This window comes from Oncorhynchus tshawytscha, linkage group LG04, assembly GCF_018296145.1.
Source record: "Oncorhynchus tshawytscha isolate Ot180627B linkage group LG04, Otsh_v2.0, whole genome shotgun sequence".
NCBI lineage: Eukaryota > Metazoa > Chordata > Actinopteri > Salmoniformes > Salmonidae > Oncorhynchus > Oncorhynchus tshawytscha.
In genome coordinates, this window is record NC_056432.1 from 43,111,710 (window position 1) to 43,137,160 (window position 25,451).

Below are 25,451 nucleotides of genomic sequence, written 5' to 3' on the forward strand. Positions count from 1 at the left end.
CACGGCCAGGTCTCTGACCTCCTCCCTATAGGCTGTCTCGTCATTGTCGGTGATCAGGCCTACAACTGTGATCAGGAAAACCATCGGCTAACTTAATGATGGTGTTGGAGTCGTGCCTGTCCGTGCAGTCATAAGTGAACAGGGAGGGAGGGGGACTGAGCACGCACCACTGAGGGGCCTCTGTGTTGAGGACCAGCGTGGTGGATGTGTTGTTACCAACCCTTACCACCTGGGGGTGTCCCGTCAGGAAGTCCATGGCTATTAGTCGTGTCTCATAATAAGAGCAGCCTACAGTCAATACCTGTTACCATACATCTGATTCTGTGGTCATTCATGCATACTGCAACCTAAGCGCTGGGCCAAATTAGATTAATGTCTGTGTGTGTGGATGCTGGCAGCCTGCTGCCTCCTGTTCCAACTCTACTCCTCCTTGCAGATGACGGCCTGAGATTAGATTACAAACACAGCACCTTTTGTTAATTCACTAGCCATGTCAGTGACAATGCTAATTTGAATGGCATCTCATCTCCTTCTCCTCTTGTGTAGTGAATTTGACCAGCTTCAAAATTGAAAGTTAATAATAATAGAGTTAGGCAAAACTATGATATTTCTGTGTCTGGAAACAGTGTGGTTTCCTGCAGACAAGGGAAACAGCAACCAGCAATGATGGAGTTATATCAGAAGGAGTCTGTGCGGTGGATGAGAAGACACAGCCAGAGTCTCCTTCAGGATCTCTTCTACATGGGTGTTCAAGCTGGGGACAGAGACACACCTGTAAGTGCATATGTCAAGAGGGTGGAAAAATGTGTCTTGGTTTTTATCTTAATAAGTGCTTAATAAGTGCTAGAGGTGTCAATACAGACCCTGGTTCAATTCCAGACTGTATCACAATCGGCCGTGATTGGGAGTCCCATAGGGTGGCGCACAATTTGGCCCAGCATCATCTGGGTTAGGGTTTGGCCGGGGTAGGCCATAATTTTAAATAAGAATTTGTTCTTAACTGACTTGCCTAGTTAAATAAAGGTTAAATAATATTTTTTTTTTAAATAATTAAAAAAAAAAAATCTTGACCTGACCTGACATCTTCCTACAGATACCAGCACAATCTGGAACTGCTAATAAGACTGTAGCTGCCAGCATCATCAGTGGGAAGAGCAAGCTTCTTCTGCTGGAAAGCCCTGACAGTGTGGAAATCTACAGTGTATGTGACAATAAAACAGATCATTTTTAAAAATGTATTATTCTGTATTTACTGTCTTATTCTCATTATGACGGACGGAGTCATAGGTCAGACAGTTCTTCCAGTTTTGAAGGTGCATGTCTGAAAGATTCAAATCCAGTCTACCGTAAGGAGTAAGGATATACAACCAAAACATGTCAAAACAAATAATCAAACATCCTTTCCACAATAATTCTAGTCAAAATACTCACTCTGGTCTCTTGGTTTGTTTCAGCTTTCACCATAACAGGTTGTGACAATTTTTCACAGCTTAATAAACCAGTGGCGCACCCAGGGGTAGGAGGGACGGGACATGTCTACCTCCCTGCCATCACAGCCAAGGCCTCCAGTCTGGCTTCAGTCAGAGGCTCTCTGAGCGCTTCCTGCCCTTATCTGTACAGCGAACGCAGAGGATCCTTCTCTTCCATAGGCTCACAGAGAACTGCAGTCTATAACAAGAACAAACAGGTAACTTTAGTTTATTTAGTAAATATTCTCTTAACTCTATTTCCTGAACTGCATTGTTGGTTAAGGTCTTGTAAGTAAGCATTTCACCTGTTGTATTCGGCCCATGTGACAATGATTTGATAACTAATCTGACTGACTCATAACTGAGATACTAAGATGCATTCAAACAAATATGAGAAAATGTTATCTCTTTTCGATCACATCTCACCTTTGTCTGCTGTACCAGAGTAACCTAAAGGCATTGAAGGAGGCCAAGCGATCCAATGTCACCGTGACGATGACCTACCTGGGGTCACTTGGTCACCTGGGGTCTGCAGGGTCACAGCAGGATGAGCTGAAAGTGCTCCAGCAGATCTGTGGAGGAGAGAACATCTGTGTCTTCAAGGGCTTGGTACAACCAGGAGGTAGGTCCCCTTAAATCCATACAGGGCTCTAAAATTCACTTTAAAAAGTTAGAAGCACAAAATAGTATTTTGCACAAAACATTTTTTTATTTAAATTGATTATATAGCTTAGGCCCAAGCTTACATTAGTAACTATACAGGAGCCCCCCTTCTTCCAGTGCCGTCAAGTTACCAGGTATCTACCCCATTCATAGACGCTAACTAATTTAGCTCCTGTTGACAATAGTATCTTCTTTACCGGGGGAGTTTTGTTTGGAGCCCTGACTCTCGGACTGAAAGTTAACACACATTGCTTGCGGTACTGTTTTGGAAATTTATTTTTTATTTTAATTTTATTTAACCTTTATTTAACTAGGCAAGAACAAATTCTTATTTACAATGACGGCCTACCAAAAGGCTTCCTGTGGGGATAGGGGCTGAGATTAAGAATATAGGACAAAATACACATCACAACAAGAGAGACAACACAACACTACATAAAGAGATACCTAAGACAACAAAATAGCATGGCAGCAACACATGACAACACAGCATGGTAGCAACACAACATGACAACAACATGGTAGCAATACAACATGGTTGCAACACAAAACAGGGTACAAACATAGTTGGGCACAGACAACAGCACAAAGGGCAAGAAGGTAGAGACAACAATACATCACACAAAGCAGCCACAACTGTCAGTAACAGTATCCATGATTGAGTCTTTGAATGAAGAGATTGAGATAAAACTGTCCAGTTTGAGTGTTTGTTGCAGCTCTTTCCAGTTGCTAGCTGTAGCGAACTGAAAAGACGAGCAACCCAGGGATGTGTGTGCTTTGGGGACCTTTAACAGAATGTGGGTGTTGTATGTGGAGGATGAGGGCTGCAGTAGATGTCTCAGGTAGGGGGGAGTGAGGTCTAAGAGGGTTTTATAAATAAGCAGCAACCAGTGGGTCTTGCGACGGGTATGCAGAGATGACCAGTTTACAGAAGAGTATAGAGTGCAGTGATGTGTCCTATAAGGAGCACTGGTAGCAAATCTGATGGCCGATTGGTAAAGAATATCTAGCTGCTCAAGAGCACCCTTACCTGCCGATCTCCACAATCGAGCGTGGGTAGGATGGTCATCTGAATCAGGGTCAGTTTGGCAGCTGGGGTAAAAGAGGAGCATTTACGATAGAGGAAACCATGTCTAGATTTAACTTTAGCCTGCAGCTTTGATATGTGCTGAGAGAAGGACAGTATACCATTTAGCCATACTGCCAAGTACTGTAAATGATCCCGCTAACGGGATGGGTGCATCAAGAAGTTTTCAGAGCATTTCTGTTGCAGTATTCTTTTTGAATCCTGTGCTTTGTTTACGTGAAATGGGGAGTATGTTTTGTTTCAACTCCCTGGAGATAGTATTGACCTGAGAGAAAATCATAGCTGCTCAATGCATTTCATACCGACAAGCTTTTGTGTTGTTTTAGATGTGAAACAAACTAGTGACCGGGATGGAATTCTGTTCTAGCATTAGCCAGCCCAGACTATGCTGCAGGATATCTAATGCTTAAACAGACTGCTATTTTTGCTGTTAAACCACTTTAAGCACATATTAGCCTATGCTGCTGTGTGATCTCAAGATGCATGTTGTGTGCAGCACTGACACGTACAAGACTCTTCTGTTGATTTAAGTATCAACACAGTGACTTGGTATTTGTCTGGTGATTATCTGCTCATGTACTTACTCCTCTATTTGCCCAACTCTCTTGTCTTGCAGCTGGTCCCAATTTGCTCCCTATCACTACGCTCTTGGTCCTAACCAGTATGTGAACCTGACCCTTGGATGTCTGCAGATCTGTAAGGTGGACCCTCCACCACTACACTGATTATACCTTTCCAAAGCTTTCAGATCCGCAGACATGAATGGGTTAGGGCCAAAGGAGGGGTCTCAAGTTTGTGAATACCAATTGCTAATTCTGTGTGTTTACCATTCACTGCTTTCTGAAAACCAACTGCTCCCTGTCCTTGTAGTGCCTCTCCATCCTTTCATGGAAGTTTGTGTAAATTGCAGGTGTATGCTACAACTCTTTAAATGTGATAAAGACTATATTTTCCCCTATGGCTGCTCTATGGCAAGGTCACAGCACATTCTCAGCTGGTGGACCGCAGGTCGTAATCACGACCCAGAATGGGTAAAACAAAGACTGCGGGTCACAATAAAAAAAGTTGGGGGGGGGGGCATTCAGTCGGGTTTTGACTCCTAGTATCATATGAACACACATAAGCCATGGAAAATGTCTTGAATTGCATGAAATTAGCTTTAACTGCTACATTTTCCCTTCACTCCATGGCCTGTGTAGAATTGCAGAAAAGCCCCAATGTTTTTTTTTCTCTCTGCCAACAAATCAACTCATTCATTGAATCAGATGGCTCATTCATCACAAAACCGACTGTTATTGCCAACTGCTTTAATGATTTATTTTTTGGCAAGATTAGCAAACTTTGACATGCCAGCAACAAACGCTGACACTACACATCCAAGCATAGCTGATCAAATTTTGAAAGACAAGATTTGTAATTTTGAATTCCATAACGTGAGTGTGGAAGAAGTGAAAACATGATTGGTGTCTATCAACAATGACAAGCCACCGGGGTCTGACAACTTGGATGGACAATTAGAGGATAATAGTTTGCCATATCTTCAATTTACTTGAAAGAGTGTGCCCTCAGGCTTGGAGGGAAGCAAAAGTCATTCCGCCACCTAAGAATAGTAAAGCCCACATTATTAGCTCAAATAGCCGACCAATCAGCCTTTTGCCAACCCTTAGTAAATTGACTTTGGTTCATAACAGGGCAGCACGTCTGGCCCTTGGATGAACACAGAGAGCAAACATTAATAATCTGCATGTTAATTTTTCCTGGCTCAAAATGGAGCAGAGATTGACTTCATCACTACTTGTATTTGTGAGAGTTATTGACATGTTGAAAGCACTGAGGTGTCTGTTTAAACGACTAGCACACAGTACTACATAGAGCCGTGACTACATGGAACCCTATTCCACATTGGGTAACTGATGCAAGCAGTAGAATCAGATTTTAAAAAACAGATAAAAGTACACCTTAAGGAATAGCAGGGACTGTGAAGCAAACACAAAAACATAGGGGCAGACACATGCATACACACACGATAACGTATGCACTATACTCACATGGATTTTGTATTCTACATATGTGGTAGTGGAGTAGGGGCCTGAGAGAGCACACTTAGTGTGTTGTGAAATCTGTTATGAACGTAATGTTTTTAAAATTGTAGAACTGCCTTAATTTTGACAGACCCCTGCCTTGGCAGCAGCTTATGGGGATCCATAATAAATACAAATACAACTCTGAGTTTATTAGTCACATGCACCGGGTCGCAGATGTAATTGCAGGGTACAGTGAAATTCTTATGTTCCAAGCTTCAATAGTGCAGGTCAAAGAGATGTGAGTGAAACAATAATAATAGTAATAATACTAAGTAAAATAATAGAATGGAAAAATAAAAGACAGCATATACTGGATATATACAGTATATATATATATATATATATATATATATATATATATATATATATATATATATATATATATATATATATATATATATATATATATATATATATATACATATATATATATATATATATATATATATATATATATACACACAGTGCATTCGGAAAGTATTCAGATCCTTTGACTTAATCCACATTTTGTTACGTTACAGTCTTATTCTAAAATTGATTCAATTATTTTTTTCCCTCCTCAATCTACACACAATACCCTATAATGACAACGTGAAAAAAGTTTTTTTTAGAAATGTAGGATTAGAAATAAAAAACAGAAATACCTTATTTACATAGGTATTCAGACCCTTTGCTATGAAACTCAAAATTGAGCTCAGGTGCATCCTGTTTCCATTGATCATCCTTGAGATGTTTTTACAACTTGATTGGAGTCCATCTGTAGTAAGTTCAACTGATTGAACATGATTTGGAAAGGCACACACCTGTCTATAAAAGGTCCCACAGCTGACAGTGCATGTTAGAGCAAAAAGCCTTGAGGTCGACAAATTGTCCGTAGAGCTTCGAGACAGGACTGTATCGAGGCACAGATCCGGGAAGGGTAAAAAAAACAAAAAAACATCTGCAGCACTGAAGGTCCCCCAGAACACAGCGGCCTCCATCATTCTTAAATGAAAGAAGTTTGGAACCACCAAGAATCTTCCTTGAGATGGCCGAGCAACCAAACTGAGCAATGAGGGGAGAAGGGCCTTGGTCAGGGAGGTGACCAAGAACCCAATGGTCTCTCTGACAGAGCTCCAGAGTTCCTCTGTGGAGATGGGAGAACCTTCCAGAAGGACAACCATCTCTGCAGCACTCCACCAATCAGGCCTTTATGGTGGAGTGGCCAGACAGAAGCCACTCCTCAGTAAAAGGCACAACAGCCCCCTTGGAGTTTGCCAAAAGGCACCTAAAGGACTCTCAGAACATGAGAAACAAGATTCTCTGGTCTGATGAAACCAAGATTGAACTCGGTTCAAAACAGATGCCTCACAAGTACTCAACTGACAGCTTCAATAAATAGTACCCGCAAAACACCAGTCTCAGCGTCAACAGTCAAGAGGCGACTCTGGGATGCTGGCCTTCTAGGCAGAGTTCCTCTGTCCAGTGTCTGTGTTCTTTTGCCCATCTTAATCTTTTCTTTTTCTTGGCCAGTCTGAGATATGGCTTTTTCTTTGCAACTCTGGCTCGAAGGCCAGCATCCCAGAGTCGCCGCTTCACTGTTGACGTTGAGACTGGTGTTTTGCGGGTTCTATTTAATGAAGCTGCCAGTTGAGAACTTGTGAGGTCTCTGTTTCTCAAACTAGATACTCTAATGTACTCGTCCTCTTGCTCAGATGTGCACCGGGGCCTCCCACTCCTCTTTCTATTCTGGTTAGGGCCAGTTTGTGCTGTTCTGTGAAGGGAGTAGTACACAGCGAGATCTTCAGTTTCTTGGCAATTTCTCACATGGAATAGCTTTCATTTCTCAGAACAAGAATAGACTGACGAGTTTCAGAAGGAAGCACTTTGTTTCTGGACATTTTGAGTCTGTAATCAAACCCACAAATGCTGATGCTCCAGATACTCAACTAGTCCAAAGAAGGCCTGTTTTTTGCTTCTTTAATCAGACAACAGTTTTCAGCTGTACTAACATAATCGCAAAACTGTTTTCTAATGATCAATTATCCTTTTAAAATTATAAACTTGGATTAGCTAACACAACGTGCCATTGGAACACAGGAGTGATGGTTGCTGATAATTGGCCTCTGTACGCCTCTGTAGATATTCCATAAAAAATCCTCCATTTCCAGCTTCAATAGTCATTTACAACATTAACAATGTTAATTAACACTGTATTTCTGATCAGTTTGATGTTATTTTAATGGACAAAAGATGTGCTTTTCTTTCAAAAACAAGGACATTTCTAAGTGACCCCAAACTTTTTAATAGTAGTGTATATAAACTCAAGAAGAAACTTCCCTTTTTCTTGACCTTGTCTTTCAAAGATGATTCGTAAGAATCCAAATAACTTCACAGATCTTCATTGTAAAGGATTTAAACACTGTTTTCAGTGCTTGTTCAATGAACCATAAACAATTAATGAACATGCACCTGTGGAACGGTCATTAAGACACAAACAGCTTACAGAAGGTAGACAATTAAGGTCAAAGTTCGGAAAACTTAGGACACTAAAAAGGCCTTTCTACTGACTCTGAAAAACACCAAAAGAAAGATGCCCAAGTTCCCTGCTCATCTGCGTGAATATGCCTTAGGCATGCTGCAAGGAAGCATGAGGACTGCCAGGGCAATAAATTGCAATGTCCATAATGTGAGACGCCTAAGACAGCGCTACAGGGAGACAGGACGGATAGCTGATCATCCTCACAGTGGCAGACCACGTGTAACAACACCTGCACAGGATTGGTACATCTGAACATCACACCTGTGGGACAGGTACAGGATGGCAACAACAACTGCCTGAGTTACACCAGGAACGCGCAATCACTCCATCAGTGCTCAGACTGTTCACAATAGGCTGAGAGAGGCTGGACTGAGGGCTTGTAGGCTTATTGTAAGGCAGGTCCTCATCAGACAACACTGGCAACAACGTTGCCTATGGACACAAACCCACCGTCGCTGGACCAGACAGGACTGGTAAAAAGTGCTCTTTAGTGACAGGTCGTGATTTTGTCTCACCAAGGGTGATGGTCGGATTCGCGTTTATCGTCGAAGGAATGAGCGTTACACCGAGGCTTGTACTCTGGAGCGGTATCGATTTGAAGGTGGAGGGTCCGTCATGGTGTGTCACAGCATCATCGGACTGAGCTTGTTGTCATTGCAGGCAATCTCAACGCTGTGCGTTCCAGGGAACCTCTCTACCTCCCTCATGTGGTACCCTTCCTGCAGGCTCATCCTGACATGACCCTCCAGCATTACAATGCCACCAGCCATACTGCTCATTCTGTGCGTGATTTCTTGCAAGACAAGAATGTCAGTGTTCTGCCATGGTCAGTGAAGAGCCCGGATCTCAATCCCATTGAGCACGTCTGGGACCTGTTGGATCGGAGTGCGAGGGCTAGGGCCATTCCCCCCAGAAATGTCTGGGAACTTGCAGGTGCCTTGGTGGAAGAGTGGGGTAACATCTCACAGCAAGAACTGGCAAATCTGGTGCAGTCCATGAGGAGGAGATGCACTGCAGTACTTAATGCATCTGGTGGCCACACCAGACACTGACTGTTACTTTTGATTTTGACCCCCCCTTTGTTCAGGGACACATTATTCCATTTATGTTAGTCACATGTCTGTGGAACTTGATCAGTTTATGTCTGTTGTTGAATCTTGTTGTTCATACAAATATTTACATGTTACGTTTGCTGAAAATAAACGCAGTTGACAGAGTGAGGACGTTTCTTTTTTTGCTGAGTTCATAAGCATCCGGATTAGTGTCCCATTCCTTGAAAGTGGCAGCTCTAGCCTTTACCTCGGTGCGGATGTTGCCTGTAATCCATGACTTCTGCTTAGGAAATGTACGTACTGTCACTGTGGGTACGACGACATCATCTATGCACTTATTGATGAAGCTGGTGACTGAGGTGGTCTCCTCCTCAATGCCATTAGATGAATCTCTGAACATATTCCAGTCTGTGCTTGCAAACAGTCCTGTAGCGTAGCATCCGTGTCATCTGACCACTTCCGTATTGAGCGAGTCACTGGTACTTCCTGCTTTAGATGACTAGTTGTCATGCTATTTTTGCTTGAGAAATATTGCACCAAACATCTTAGATGTAAAATCGCGCGACTAAGACCTCCTTGGCAAAGATATCAAAATTAATGACAGATTTCTTGATTTATCTTAGATCTGTCGATGTGCCCTTGAGCGGGGCGTTGGCCCTGGTTGCGTCTGTGTGTCACTCTGGTTGGAATTCTGTCTCTCTCCTTTTGCTCTATATATATACACATGATTTGAGACCTTTTTGTTCCATTCTTGGACTTCACTGTTGTCCACTACTTTTTCTGGCTAACTGTACTCGACTTGCTTTCAGCTAAAAAAGACACTTCTGCTTCCGCCATCTCCCGTGACACCTATCACCCCAAAGAACAGCGTTGCAGTTCGGAAAGTGGAGGCTTTTATATATTTCAAAATGGCATCCTGTTGGTCAGATTTTTTTCCATTTACCATTCACATCATGTTTTGTTTTCTATTCCCATTGTGATTGGTCCCTGAATCTAGGCCAGTTTGAAATATATAAACCCTCCTTCAGTGCTTGGTCTGTAACACCTTGAGTTGATGATGACGGCTTCAATGTGCGCTGCTGTGCGCTGCTCAAATTATACAAATGTAACAACTCTTAGAATACGTAGAATTTTGCCATTATCTGGGTGAATATTTGTTAGGCGCACAGTGCTACCAAATCAATCAAATGTATTTATGAAGCCCTTTTTACATCAGCAGAGTGCCTTTACAGAAACCCAGCCTAAAACCCCAAACAGCAAGCAATGTCGATGTAGAAGCACGGAAAAACTACCTAGAAAGGCATGAACCTTGGAGGAAACCTAGAGGGGAACCAGGCTCTTAAGGGTGGCCAGTAGTATTCTACACCACTACCAAATCAAAATTCCTAATCACAGCAAGAATAGTTAGGAGCATATGCAACCAAAATGGTGTTGATTTTACTTTTGGGCTATTCAACTTAGTTTCAACAAAAAAACAAAAAACTGAATTTTACACACCACTTCTCTGTATGTGGAGTTCTCCCTATAGCGCTGCATCTCAATTATTTGGGGGAAAAAGTGCGTCCTGTAGATGACACAGCCCTTCATCTTAAATCGAGGTGCACCGTGGCTTACCCTGTTCTCATACACCCGCTCTTTGTGAACTGTTTTTATGTGTGTGTCTCAGGGGAGTGGGAATAAAGGGTGTGAGGGGAGAGAACAATGTCTTACGGGTGAACCAAGGTAAAGTTTTGTAGCATGTAGACTTGATCCTCTTATGTTGAACTGATCCTCTTTATATTCCTTTATATCCTCACCTCTAACTCCCCTGTTCTGTCTCCTGTGTCCCCTCCTGCAGAGCAGTTCCAGTGGGTCTCCCAGAGGCACCGGGGTTACCCCTTTAGCGGCACCATGTATGTGAACAGCCTCATCGCTGCTAGGATCAGCTCCTGCTGTGAGTACCGCTATGCCCTGGGCTTCCAGCAGGGCAAGAAGAGCTGCTTCAGACTCACCTGGCTGGCTGGAGGGATGCCCTGCTATAGGTGAGCATTCAACCCATAGATAGACAATATATTGATATTATATATATGATTCAACCTCTCTCAGATGATGGAGTAAGACTACAAATTAATGTCATGTCAGCTCAACTTCTTCGCTTACAAATTATTGTCAGTTTAGGTAAGCATGCAACCTAGTTTAAGCTTATTTATAGCCATTTGTTGGATTTTTCTGTTCGATTTCTCAAACAATAAATGCACAAAGCTTAAACTAGGTAAACTATGATGGGCTATTTCCGCTTAAAGGGATACTTCGGGATTTTGCCATGCTAGCAGATACCCATAGACTTCCAGTCATTGCGCTAACACTATTTAGCATTGGCTCGCAAACCTACCTCTAACTTCCTTCATACAAAGACATATAAATGGTATCCACTAGTTCATCTGACTCTGGGGAAGTAGATAAAGGGCCTCATTGCCAAAATCCCGAAGTATCCCTTTATCCTCTAGCCTTCACATCAATGTCACCGTTAACCAAAGCCCTGGCTATAACAACGTTTGATGTTTACTATAAAAACCTGAACACAGACTGACAGAAAGCGAGAAAATCCCTGCCCATGTCTTATGGCAGTGAGCAATGACTTTTACCCACTGTGTTCCTATTGACCGGCCTACAACAGGAATGTTACAAGTCACGTTCAAAATGTACTTTTCATTATTTTCAGATGTACAAGTTTCCGAAACAAATACAGCTCCTACCAGCAGCTGAACAATGGCACACAAGAGAACCTCAGTCTGCCTCCAGACGAAAACCCTGGCAATGGTATAAAGCACAGAAATGAAGGGCTGTCTCAAAGTCATCAACTTTCCTACTCATTCATCAACAATTCCTGTTTTTAATGTTCTGCGTGGTCCTCATTTCAGAAACAAACCCGCTGCCTCTCAGAAGTCTCTGTTTGAGCATGCTGTCGGCTATTTAAGAAACAAAGCACAGCAAACATTTTGAAAGTTATTTATTAAATAAATGACACATTCAATTGCATGATTTATTTTATCGTTCTAATAGCATGCTATGTGTATGAATGGATTTAATATCTAGTCCCCACTAAGTTAGTTTTTTTTAAATCGCTTTGATACTACTTTCAAGGAATGTGCTGAATTTTGAAAACTCCAAACAGGTAACACTGTAGTCTTAGATTCAAAACCTTTCATTGTGTATTCATTTTGTTTGTAGACATCTTTCACCACACAGCCATTTATCGAAAACACAGTTTCACTGATGAAATATAACGAGAACATTGAACTATTCACCAAAACACAACATAATGATATCTTCGCAATTGAGTTATTTTTTAACAACCAGTTAATCCAATAGCACAACATGTAAGATACTGTACATGTTTCAAAATTGCCCTTTGAATGTCGTATGCTACAGTACTGTAAATTACAGTACATTACACTGTTTTTCACATTAGGAAATACACTTGCACTACCCATTACAATTGACTGAACATCACTGTTCCATGTGTGATCGAAGGTTAGATCATTGAATGTAATCCAATGGGAAAAAAACGAAAGAAACAATGTTTAGCAGGCACGAGTTGGCATAAAGCTTGTCTTGATCATTTGGCCACAGGTTCTCATCATGCACTTGGGGAAAACATTTTGGCATGGCGAATCCAAGCCTGACATACAGTAGGTCTGGAATGAAATCATTGCATGCCTCCATCCATGGCCTGAAGGAGGGTGGTACGCTCATGAGGATAGCAATCGTGCATCTTCCACCTCTATTGTAATTGTGTATTGTACTTGTGAAAATAGTACCAAAGCGATAAAAGAAAACTGTATTTGTTACATACAGTATGTTTACATTTACAGTACAGTACATTGTATGATGGCGCCGGAGAAGATGGCTGACGTTTTACATGCTCCTAACCGAATGTGTTTTATTTTTTTATTTTTTTCATTGTTTGTAACTTATTTTTTAACTTATTCTGTACATAATGTTGCTGCTACCGTCTCTTATGACCGAAAGTAACTTCTGGACATCATAACAGCGAATACTCACCACGAACTGGCAGAAGCTTTTTTTTCCCATTAAATGAGTCCGACGATCCCGATGTGAAGGACATACTGCTTTCCTGGGAACAGGCTCAAATCCCCGTCATTTGCATGAAGAGAAGACGGAAAAAAGAGGACTGAGGTCGGGCTGCCTTCTGAGAATTCTTAGGCGATCAAATAAACGCCCACTTCCTTCCGTTCTACTAGCTAACATGCAATCATTGGAAAATAAAATCTACAACCTACGAGGAAGATTAAACTACATTAAAAACTGTAATATCTTATGCTTCACGGAGTCGTGGCTGAACAATGACATTATCAACATACAGCTAGCCCTTTATGCGTTGTATTGGCAGAATAGAACAGCGGTGTCTGGTAAGACAAGGACTGTGTATATTTGTAAACAACAGCTAGTGCACGATATCTAAGGAAGTCTCGAGGTTTTGCTAGCCAAAGGTGGGATATCTCATGATAAGCTGAAGACCACACTATCTACCTAGAGAATTTTCATCTGTATTTTTCGTAGCTGTCTACATACCACCACAGACCGATGCTGCCACTAAGACCGCACTCAGTGAGCTGTATTCCACCATAAGCAAACAGGAAAACGCTCACCCAGAGGCGGCGCTCCTAGTGGCCGGGGACTTTAATGCAGGGAAACTTAAATCCGTTTTACCAAATTTCTATCAGCATGTTAAATGTGCAACCAGAGGGAAAAAACTCTAGACCACCTTTACTCCAGATGAGTACAAAGCTCTCCCTCACCCTCCATTTGGCAAATCTAACCATAATTCTATCCTCCTGGTTCCTGATTACAAGGGACAATTAAAGCTGGAAGCACCAGTGACTCGGTCAATAAAAAAGTGGTCAGATGAAGGAGATGCTAAGCTAAAACACTGTTTTGCTAGCACAGACTGGAATATGTTCCGGGATTCAAGGCACTTAACCCACTGTTCCTAGGCCGTCATTGAAAATTAGAATTAGTTCTTAACTGACTTGCCTAGTTAAATAAAGGTCAAATCAATAAAAAAAAATACATATTATTCTGATGGCATTGAGGAGTACACCACATCGTCCACACAGTGATTGTACGTACATACCCCAACCAGAAGCCATGGATTACAGGCAACATCCGCAAAGGGTAGAGTGGCTGCTTTCAAGGAGTGGGACTCTAACCCGGAAGCTTAGAAGAAATCCTGCTCTGCCCTCTGACGAACCATAAAACAGGCAAAGCGTCAATACAGGACTAAGATCAAATCGTACTACATCTGCTCTGACACTCGTCGGATGTGGCCAGGGCTTTCAAACCTTTACAGACTACAAAGGGAAGCACAGCCGAGAGCTACCCAGTGACACGAGCCTATCAGACGAGCTAAACTGCTTCTATGCTCGCTTCAAGGCAAATATCACTGAAACATCTCATGAAGCATGAGAGCACCAGCTGTTCCGGACAACTGTGTGATCACTCTGTCCGCAGCCGATGTGAGCAAGACCTTTAAACAGGTCAACATTCACAAGGTTGCAGGGCCAGATGGATTACCAGGACGTGTACTGCGAGCATGCGCTGACCAACTGGCAAGTGTCTTCACTGACATTTTCAACCTTTCCCTGTCTGAGTCTGTAACACCAACATGTTACAACATTAAGCAGACCCCCATAGACCCTGTGCCCAAGAACACTAAGGCAACCTGCCTAAATGACTACCGACCCTTAGCACTCACGTCTGTAGCCATGAAGTGCTTTGAAAGGCTGGTCATGGCTCACATCAACACCATTATCCCAGAAACCCTAGACCCACTCTAATTGGCATACCGCAATAACAGAACCACAGGTGATGCAATCTCTATTGCACACCACGCTAACCTTTCCCACCTGGACAAAAGGAACACTTATGTGAGAATGCTATTCATTGACTACAACACAGCATTCAACACCATAGTGCCCTCAAAGCTTGTCAATAAGCTAAGGACCCTTTGACTAAACACCTCCCTCTGCAACTGGGTCCTCAGATCCTCAAAAGGTTCTACAGCTGCACCATCGAGAGCATCCTGACTGGTATGGAAACTGCTCGGCCTCCGACCGCAAGGCACTACAGAGGGTAGTGCGTACGGCCCAGTACATCACTGAGGCCAACCTTCTTTGCCATCCAGGACCTCTATATCAGGCGGCGTCAGTGGAAGGCCCTAAAAATAGTCTAAGACTCCAGCCACTATGGACTATTCTCTCTGCTCCCACACGGCAAGCGGTACCGGAGCGCCAGGTCTACTGTAGGATTCTAAACAGCTTCTATCCCCAAGCCATAAGACTCCTGAACATCTAATCAAATGGCTACCCAGAATATTTGCATTGCCCACCCCACCACCACCTCTTTTACGCCACTCCTACTCTCTGTTATTATCTATGCATAGTCACTAATAATACTACCTACATGTACATATTACCTCAAATACCTCAACTAACCAGTGTCCCCGCACATTGACTCTGTACCAGTACCCCCTGTATATTGTCTCGCTATTGTTACTTTACTGCTGCTCTTTTAATTACTTGTTAATTTTATTTCTAATTCTTATTCATATTTTTTAAACTGTGTTGTTGGTTAGGGGCTTGTAAGTAAGCATTTCACTGGAAGGTCAACACCTGTTGTATTTGCGCCGCACGTGACTAATACAATTTGATTTGATTTGATCTCTGATCTTGTACATACAGTGCATTCTAAAGTATTCAGACCCCTTGACTGTTTCCACATTTTGTTACGTTACAGCCTTATTCTAAAATTGATGAAATAATTTTCTTTACTCACCAATCTACACACAATACCCCATAATGACGATGCAAAAACAGTTATTTTTTTATTTTGCCCCCCCCCCAAAAAAATCACTGAACTATATCACATTTACATAAGTATTCAGACCGTTTACTCAGTACTTTGTTGAAGCGCCTATGGCAGAGATTACAGTCTCGTGTCTTCTTGGGTATGACGCTACAAGCTTGGCACACCTGTATATGGGGAGTTTCTTCCATTCTTCTCTGCAGATCCTCTCAAGTTCTGTCAGGTTGGATGGGGAGTGTCACTGCACAGCTATTTTCAGGTCTCTCCAGAGATGTACTTTGCTCCCTTCATCTTTGCCTCGATCCTGACTAGATTCTCTGTCCCTGCCGCTTAAAAACATACCTACAGCATGATGTTGCCACCACCATGCTTCACCGTAGGGATGGTGCCAGGTTTCCTCCAGACGTGACGCTTAGCAATCAGGCCAAAGAGTTCAATCTTGGTTTCATCAGACCACATAATCTTGTTTCTCATGGTCTAAGAGTCCTTTAGGTGTCTTTTGGCAAACTCCAAGCGGGCTGTCATGTGCTTTTTAGTGAGGAGTGGCTTCCGTCTTGCCACTCTACCATAAAGGCCTGATTTGTGGAGTATTGCAGAGAAGGTTGTCCTTCTGGAAGGTTCTCCCATATCCACAGCGGAACTCTGGAGCTCTGTCAAAGTGACCATCGGGTTTGGTTTTGCTCTGATATTCACTGTCAACTGTGGGATCTTATATAGACAGGTGTGTGCCTTTCCAAATCATGTCCAACCAATTGAATTTACCACAGGTGGAGACCAATCAAGTTGTAGAAACATCTCAAGGAGTATCAATGGAAACAGGATGCACCTGAACTTAATTTCGAGTCTCTTCTTAAAGGGTCTGAATACTTATGTAAATAAGGTATTTATGGTTTTTATTTTTAATACATTTGCAAAAATGTTGATAAACCTGTTTTCACATTGTGATTATAGGGTTTTGTGTGTAGATTGATGAGGAAAAAAACATTTTTCATCCATTCTAGAATAAGGCTGTAACGTAATAAAATGTTGAAAAAGTCAAGGGGTCTGAATATTTTACAAATGCACTTTATATATATGGTTTAACTTACTGTGAAGTAAAATTATAAAAGTCATCATCATAGTAGTATATTCAAGCATTTATCATACTTTTTATGTTTCTACTTTACAGACATACATTTTCATTACAGTTGAAGTCAGAAGTTTACATACGCCTTAGCCAAATACATAAAAAAAAAAAATCACAATTCCTGACATTTAATCCGAATATAAAGTCCCTGTCCCTGACATGACATAACTTTCTGGAATTTTTCAAGCTGTTTAAAGGCACAGTCAACTTAGTGTATGTAAACTTCTGACCCACTGGAATTATGATACATTGAGTTATACATGAAATAATGTCTGTAAGCAAGTGTTGGAAAAATTACTTGTGTCATGCACAAAGTAGATTTCCTTACCGACTTGCCGAAACTATAGTTTGGTAACAAGAAATTTGTTGAGTGGTTGAAAAACTAGTTTTAATGACTCCAACTTAAGTGTATGTCAACTTCTTAAGTGTATGTCGACAAACCAGATGGAAAATCTATAGGTTTACCAAATTCTGCCGTGATCATCAATTCAGAGCAGTCAGGTTAAGTTCGAGTAAAATGTCTTTTAGCAAAAAGACAAGACAATCATATAAAAAATGTTGTGATAATTGTACTGTGAAAGACAATTACTTTATTTTAAAAATCTTAATGTATTTCTTGATGAAACACTGATTTATTTTGGTGAAAAGTGACTGTATGATTTTGGGTTGTGTTTGAAACAACTGCCTCTTTGATGATCTGTTTTGAGTTTTGTACTAAGAGTTGTGAAAATGTACCATATACTGTACTTTGCACCAAAGTGATAAAAACTGTACCATAATAATATGTCTTCTGTACAGGCACAGTAGTTGAATCTTGTCCCTCATCTCCTATGTTTCTCCCAGCCAAACCAGAAACCAAGCCAAAGAAGGCTGTGAAGAGGAGAACTAGGAAGAACCTGAAGGATGGGAGCACTGGCAGCTGGTCTACAGACACTGAAGATCCTGCTTGTACCAACGTGAAGAAGAACGTGAAGGCAAGGAAGCCCAAAACACGCAAGAGCCAATCCCATCAGACAAAAGACATCAAGGACACTGCCAATGAGAGAGAGGACAGCAAGGCTCCAGCAAATCACAGAGATGACAGCATGGCCCTGGTTAATGAGAGAGAAGACAGCAAGGGGTCAGGGTTCACAGGTGAGTGCGAGGACCTATCTCTGTCTGGCCCAGAGAGCAGAACACACCAGAAAAAGACCAGACAAGTTAAGAAGACCCCAGAGAAAGACAAAGACAATGCCAAGACCCCACAAAAAGAGTCCAATAACAGAGTCAACATCCCTGGTGAGTATTATTTTACTCTTTTCACCTCGTCTGTGTGTGTGTGTGTGTGTGTGTGTGTGTGTGTGTGTGTGTGTGTGTGTGTGTGTGTGTGTGTGTGTGTGTGTCACTCCTGGAGATGAGTGAATGGTTAATGGCAGAAGAGTCTGGCATCATGCTACCGTACTTTGAAGTTAAGATACAGATGACCCACCATTAATCTTCATGAAGGTATTTCCATTTATGTACTTTGTGAGTTGGAAAGAAATTGGAACGAATCAGAGTGTTGCTTTTTAAAGATTCATTGCAGGATGAGGAAGCTCTGAGTAAGCAGAACGGGAAGAAAAATAAGGATTTGGGATCAAATGGGAAAAGCAGAAATGGGGAAAGACTGAAGGACTTCTATGAAGAATGTATGGAAATGAGCACTGGTCTGGACCTGAGCCCAAACAAACAGCACTGGTTCAAGGCAAACAGTGAGTAAATAAACCCCGGCTCAATACGGGCTGGTATACCCCCAGAGTACTTACTGTAACTGATTTATATACACTGCAATACACATATTAATGCGTATAAATATAAACCTAACATCCATGGTTTTCTGAATTGAGAATGATGAAGTGTTTCATGCTTACATCCCACCACTTTTCCATTTCATCCTATCAGTGAACAGGTGGTGCATTATTTGTTTTCCATGTCTGTGTGTCCAGTACTGGAAAGGCGGCGTCTGGAGAAGAAGTTGTCATCTTGTCCCAACCCCTCGGGCTCAGATGTGGAGCTAAGTGAGGAGAGTGACAGTGCTCTGCACCCTGACAGGCATCCAGGGTACCAGGACCGAGCTGTACTCAACACGAGTAAAACACACATCTCAATGATAGAACAAGACCTACAGGCCCAGGTAGGCTACATGATGTGAAATAAACAAGCTGTGATTATAGTAACTCTGTACACATACTTCTAGGAAGTGAAAATCAACGGAAACAAGCACCAGAAATAGAAAGGGTGCTAATTTGTTGAGAACAGGTGTAGAAAAATCATTAGAAGCTGCCCTTTGGAAGGTACTCCAAAATACACCTCATAATGACATGAAGCTAAATACAGTACATTTACACAGTGCGGTTTGTCGTAGGGCATCCGTCTGTGTTTGTTAATGTGGGGTCAACAGGCGCTGGCCTCATCATCACCCTCAGATGATGAAGGAGCGTTCAGTTCAACCACATCCATCATATGATCACCTGATATAGCATGCCGAAACATTCCACACAGTCTAGGCCGCTGCATGTGGACAGTGGCCATACCATAACGTTAGTTTCTCAGGTTAGGTAGTGTCTCCCCCCTGTCTGGAGTGCCAGATCGGCAGGGTTTGCACTTTTGGGACTTTTCTATTGGTTCCATTGCAACAGGCAGATCTTAATCAAGCACAGTTTGAGTAAGTATTTTAAATACATTTCAAATAGTATTTGAACACAGGTCTGCTCACTCCATACCTACATACCTCCTTGGTCCATACCACCACTGTCCCAGTCAGATACCTGTCTAAGACATTCCTCAGTTATCCTCACAGACAAACAGAAAATGTCTCGATCCTCTGCTCACAGATTAAGGGTCCAAAATCTGTTTAATATCGATCAAATGTGACTGGGGTGCCGACAGGAATCACTGGATTTATTGAACTCTGTGCCAATATGAGGAATTCCTGTCTGAATTCTGAAAAGTCTCAGTATTACATCATTCTAGCCAGTAGATATGGATTGTAATTCCTCAATAGGACGAGACAGATGTATTTCAGAATGTGCGCACTGTAGAACCTTCCAAAACACATAGCTGGATGTCATAAGTTGATGATGAGTTCTGCTTATTCTCTAAATCATATAACACAAACAACCTCTGACAGAGCTAATGACAAGTCTAAATAGAAGAGTTATCACTGCCAACTCTCCTTGTCATCTCCCTAGCTGGACTCATCATGAGGGGGCTACTTTTTCATTCAATAGAAAGAAGAAGAAAAAATTCTCTGCTTTCATTGACATCTGTCTCTCTGTTTTTATCTCTCATTACTTTCACTGTCTTTATCTCTGTCTTTAGCTGGATGTGATGATGCAGGTGTTGAACACGTCTGACGAGGTGGAGCAGCTGGTGCTGAGGAACACTGGCTTGACAGACGCACTCCTACTGAGCCTGGCCGCAGCCCTGAAGAGGAGCGCCTCGGAGGTCACATTCCTCAATCTCAACCTCAACCACCTCGGACCCCAAGGGGCCCACATCCTCCTGGACCTACTGGGGGCCAAGCCCCAGGTCAAAGGACTGCTGTGAGTCACTGTGTGAGTGAGTGAGTGTCTAGCCCCAGGTCAAAGGACTGCTGTAGGTGACATTCAAAGTCTTTGTTTAGCTCCAGCTTGTATGTCATATTCATAAATCTGTGTCCTGTAAAAAAAATATTTAAAAAAAATATTAAAAAATCTCTCTTTTTTACATAAATTGTTCTGTAAAAGGTTCATGAGCCTAGGACATTGTGAATAAAGATGACTTTTTGAAGATACAAGGTTTTTCCAGGACGCCAATGACATACTGTAAACCCATTTACACACAAGTGATCAGGACAAGTGTAGGCTCCATATCTCCCAACAAGATCCTGCTGTGGGCCAAACCCTAGGTCAGAGGTCTGCTCTGACTGTCACAAAACCTTTGATGTTTAGTTCCAGCTAATATGTCATACCTTTAGCAACTATTGCTTGACCCATGGACGCACAAGCATACACGTTATATCTCTCAAGAAGATATGTCAGGTGAGAATGCCCTCAGCGCTCCCTTGAAAAATAGATGCTTGGACCGCAATGGGAAAACCTGGTAACAACAGGTGAATAATGGCGGCGGAGGGGATCGTTGCCATTTTATGGGTTCCTAACAAACTGTGCTGTTTTGTGTGTGTTTTCGCATTGTTTGTAACTTATGTTGTACATAATGTTGCTGCTACCATCTCTGATGACTGAAAAGAGCTTCTGGATATCAGAACAGCGATTACTCACCTCACACTGGAAGAAGATTTTTTTCTTTAATGATTCCAACGTGAAGGATAGATTGTTTCCCTGAGACCAGGCCCAAATCCCTGTCATTCGTGTGAAGAAAAGACGGAGGTACAGAGGGCGGAGATCGAAGTGCCTTGTGAAAATTGAATTGGCGGGTGGGTAACCAGCCCCTACCATCCGTTTTATTGGCCAACGTGCAATCACTGGAGAATAAACTGGATGAGCTCTGTTCGAGACTATCCTACCAACGGAACATTAAAAACTGTATGTAATATCTTATATTTCACTTAGTCGTGGCTGAACTACGATACGGATAATTTACAGTTGGCTGGGTTTTCTGTGCATCGACAGGACAGAACTGCTAAAGACGAGGGGTGGTGGTATGTATCTATTTGTCAATAACAACTGTTGCGCAATGTCTAATATTAAGGAAGTCTCAAGGTATTGCTCGCCTGAGGTAGAGTACCTCATGATAAGCTCTAGACCACACTATCTACCAAGAGAGTTTTCATCTATATTTTTCGTAGCCGTCATTTTACCACTACAAACTGATGTTGGCACGAAGACCGCACTCAACGAGCTGTATAAGGCCTTAAGCAAACAAGAAAATGCTCAACCTCTTCCTCGCCTTCCATTTGGAAAATCTGACCATAATTCCATCCTTCTGATTCCTGCTTACAAGCGAAAACTAAAGCATTAAGTACCAGTGACTCGTTCAATACGGAAGTGGTCAGATGACACGAATGCTACATGACCGTACTTACATATCACAATCAGAAGCCATGAATTACGGGCAACACCCACACCGTGCTAAAGGCTAGACTGCTGCCACTTTCAAGGCTGCCACTTTCAAGGACCGGGACAGTAATCCAGATGCTTATAATAAATCCTGCTATGCCCTCAGATGAACAAACAGGCAAAGCGTCAATACAGAACTAAGATTGAATCCTACTACACCGGCTGTGACGCTCATTGGATGTGGCAGTGCTTGCAAACTATTACGGACCACAAAGGTAAACCCAGCTGTGAGTTGCCCAGTGGTGCGAGCCTACCAGACGTGTTAAATACCTTTTATGCTTGCTTCGAGGCAGCACTGAAGCATGCATGAAAGCACCAGCTGTTCCGGACGACTGTGTAATCACGCTCTCCGTAGCTGATGTGAGCAAGACGTTTAAAAACAGGTCAACATTCACAAGGCCGCAGGGCCAGATGGATTACTAGGACGTGTACTACGAGCATGCGCGGGCCAACTGACAAGTGTGTTCACTGACATTTTCAGCCTCTCCCTGACCGAGTCTGTAGTACCTACATCTTTCAAGCAGACCACCATAGTTCCTGTGCCCAAGAAAGCGAAGGTAACCTGCCTAAATGACTAACACATCAACACCATCATCCCGGAAACTCTATTTCTTGAACTGCATTGTTGGTTAAGGGCTTGTAAGTAAACATTTCACGGTAAGGTGAAATGTTGTATTCAGCGCATGTTAGGTGAGCCACTTCAAAGAAAAATGAAAATGTTAGTTGGAAGTTGTGATTGACGGCTGATTCTTCTTCTTCTCTACAGCTTGTTTGGAAACCAACTGGGAGACCCTGGAGTTCTGACACTACTTAGTGGACTGGCTCAACTCCAGGAGATAACAACGAGACACCCAACATCACTACCATGGATTGAAGATCCCCAGGTCCAGGGCCAGAACCCGTTAACACACTCAGGTGTCCCCCTCCCTCCAACTACAAGGGGCACTCTCTACCCCTTTTCACTTTTGGAGCTGGACATAGGAGGAAACGGGCTGAGCAGCAATGGCCTGAGGATGTTGACATCCTACATGAGACTCCACTCAAGACTGCAGTACCTGGGGCTGGCCCGGACCACTGGTGCGGACCTAGAGGCATGGCGGGAGCTGTTTGACTCTCTGAAGGGAAACGTGACCCTCAGCCATATTATCCTGGATGAGAGTAACCTAGGAGACCAGGGAGCCAGGCTATTCGCTGACACGCTGAGAGCCAATCAGAGCCTGAGGCAGGTGGATCTGGACAGTAATGGGATTGGTGAGGTGGGAGGAAGTGAAATCATAGAGGCGCTGCTTTGTAGGACACAGTTTCCGCTGAGACACCTGAGTCTGGAGGGGAATGGTATCAGCACCGGACTAATGGGTAGAATTCAACAGGAAGTGAGATTTAACTGACAGAAACATGTTTTTATTTAATTTAATTTTTTACATATTACAGAACTGGAATTTATCCAAACTGATGAACAAGGTAGGGCACAGCGCATAGCACAAAAGAGGAACAGTCAAAATAGATGTTGTGGAAAAGACTAAATAATATGGATTTGTCTGACTATTTCTACACAAGATCAGCATCTAGCTACTGTACACGAGACTAGACTATTCCTCACTGTTAATAAATTACTTCTCACATCTATGTTGAATCATCTCAATTGTAGCTCAGTCAGTGTAAATTGCAGGTCAGTGGAATAAAACTGGAAAAACATTTGACTCTCTTTGCCAACTCACATGGAGGGCCTTTCCCTCTGCTACTGGTGGCCCTGATTTAAATATCTTTGTAGAGCTCACAGACATGGCCATCAGCTCAGCAGGTAGGAGTGCGTTGGGATTTAGCTAGGCTGCTCTGCGGTATGGATGAGACGTCAGAGAAAAGCCCTGTAAAGTAAGTCTTTCTTCCCAGAACCTGTGGTGAGGCCAGGCCAGGATGTTTACCTTGTGCTATTTTCTTCCCACCCTGATTTATTCACAAATGCTGCCCTCAGGACCACACTCTCCTCCTTGTTGACGCTTGTTATTCCCTAAAGTTTAGTATTCCCCTGGAAAATTTGGAGAAATATCCATATCTCGTAACCATGGTGATGCAAACATGAAGTGGCACAATTAAACAGTACTTCCTATTAGATACTAATGTAAAAATGTATTTCTACAGTATCTACTGTATTTTTTTTTAAAGGCAGGAATGAAGAAAATCGAATAAAAAAAGAAATATATCCATCACATAATATATCCATAATTGTGTTGACATAATGACCAAACGTGTTTTGCGTGTGTTTGTGTGTGTCAATGGAGAGCGAGAGGAAGAGAGAGGGAGAAAGAGAGAGAGGGAGAAAGAGAGGGAGGGAGAAAGAGAGGGAAAGACGGGAGAGGGCAGGGAGTTCTTCCAAGATGCAGGATGTTTGGTTTCAGTAGGAAATGCACTTGACAGAGCAGCCTTAGGTGGACTGAAGGTGGAGTCATAAGAAACACACAAAGTCGCTTGTCTCTTCGAGTGAAATGAGATGGTGGATAGTGGGAACATGAAGACCCTGTAATACAACAATTTTGCCCAAAATAAGCTGCTGGTTCAAATATACCTTTTTCTTTCCTAAAAAAAAGACACAATGCTTTTATTATATGAGGATCAAGATTTGAGGGGAAAAAGTCACATACATGTGGGAGTGTTCAGAGGGGCACACATTTAGAAATGTTAAGTAGAGCATTTGGATATGCTTTACATTATAGGGTGCTATTTACATGGTATTTACCTCGAAATTACACTTTAAAATGGTAATTACTCAATAATTACCAAATAACTACTTTTAAGTGATATTTGAGCTTAATGGACATTAGGTAAATAAAGACTTGCAAAACTTTTTTTGCACGGCACTAACTGTTTACTGTTTACAGTGTGGTAGAATTTTGTAAAACTGTATCTTCTATCCTCTCTATCTAAATCTGAAATGTACACTATACACCATATTTGAACCTTTTAACTGTCTCTTCTTGAAAAACATGTTCAGAAAAAATATTTCATCTTAAATTCCTGTAACTAACAACTCAAATAAGAACTTCCAATAAAAAAAAAGGTCTACTTGATGTTTATTTTGGAAATAACAGAGCTCTATAAGACGGTTGAGAAGTCAAAAGAGGGTCATTCCAGCAATGCCATAATAGAAAGTCAATTTGCGTAGCCTTTTTACTAATCTCAACAATATTACAGAAATTACTTTAGGTCTGCGTCAATGGCTTATAGGTAGGTAAGCATGGTTAAATAAGGACTGATGTCAAAGTTGAACAAATGAGGGTAATTTTGTATGTCCAAACATATTAGATTACATTGAAATGAATGCATTTCCAAGTGGTGTATAGTGCAATGTCCCTCAAAATGGTTTTCTTAAATTTCTAATGATCCAGACTACATTTTTAGATAAAGTGCAGTTTTGTATTACTATTCTATCGGCATTATTTTATAGCCCACCTTCAGTCTGAATAATAATTAATTGACTCCGTGGGTCATGAAATGTGGTTTAACCTA

The 25,451-nt window shown here is 42.1% G+C and overlaps 1 protein-coding gene across 1 annotated transcript; it reads left to right on the forward strand.

Annotated features, from left to right (window-relative positions):
- The first annotated feature begins 666 nt into the window (after positions 1-666).
- LOC112249530 lies at positions 667-24,207 on the forward strand. The gene is made up of 11 exons (XM_024419336.2): positions 667-774; positions 1,094-1,201; positions 1,490-1,687; positions 1,914-2,091; positions 10,714-10,897; positions 11,578-11,675; positions 17,713-18,147; positions 18,423-18,599; positions 18,834-19,021; positions 20,209-20,432; positions 22,714-24,207. The coding sequence occupies exons 1-11, from the start codon at positions 667-669 to the stop codon at positions 23,333-23,335; spliced, it is 2,520 nt and encodes an 839-aa protein (XP_024275104.1). The 3' UTR covers positions 23,336-24,207.
- The last annotated feature ends 1,244 nt before the right edge of the window (positions 24,208-25,451 follow it).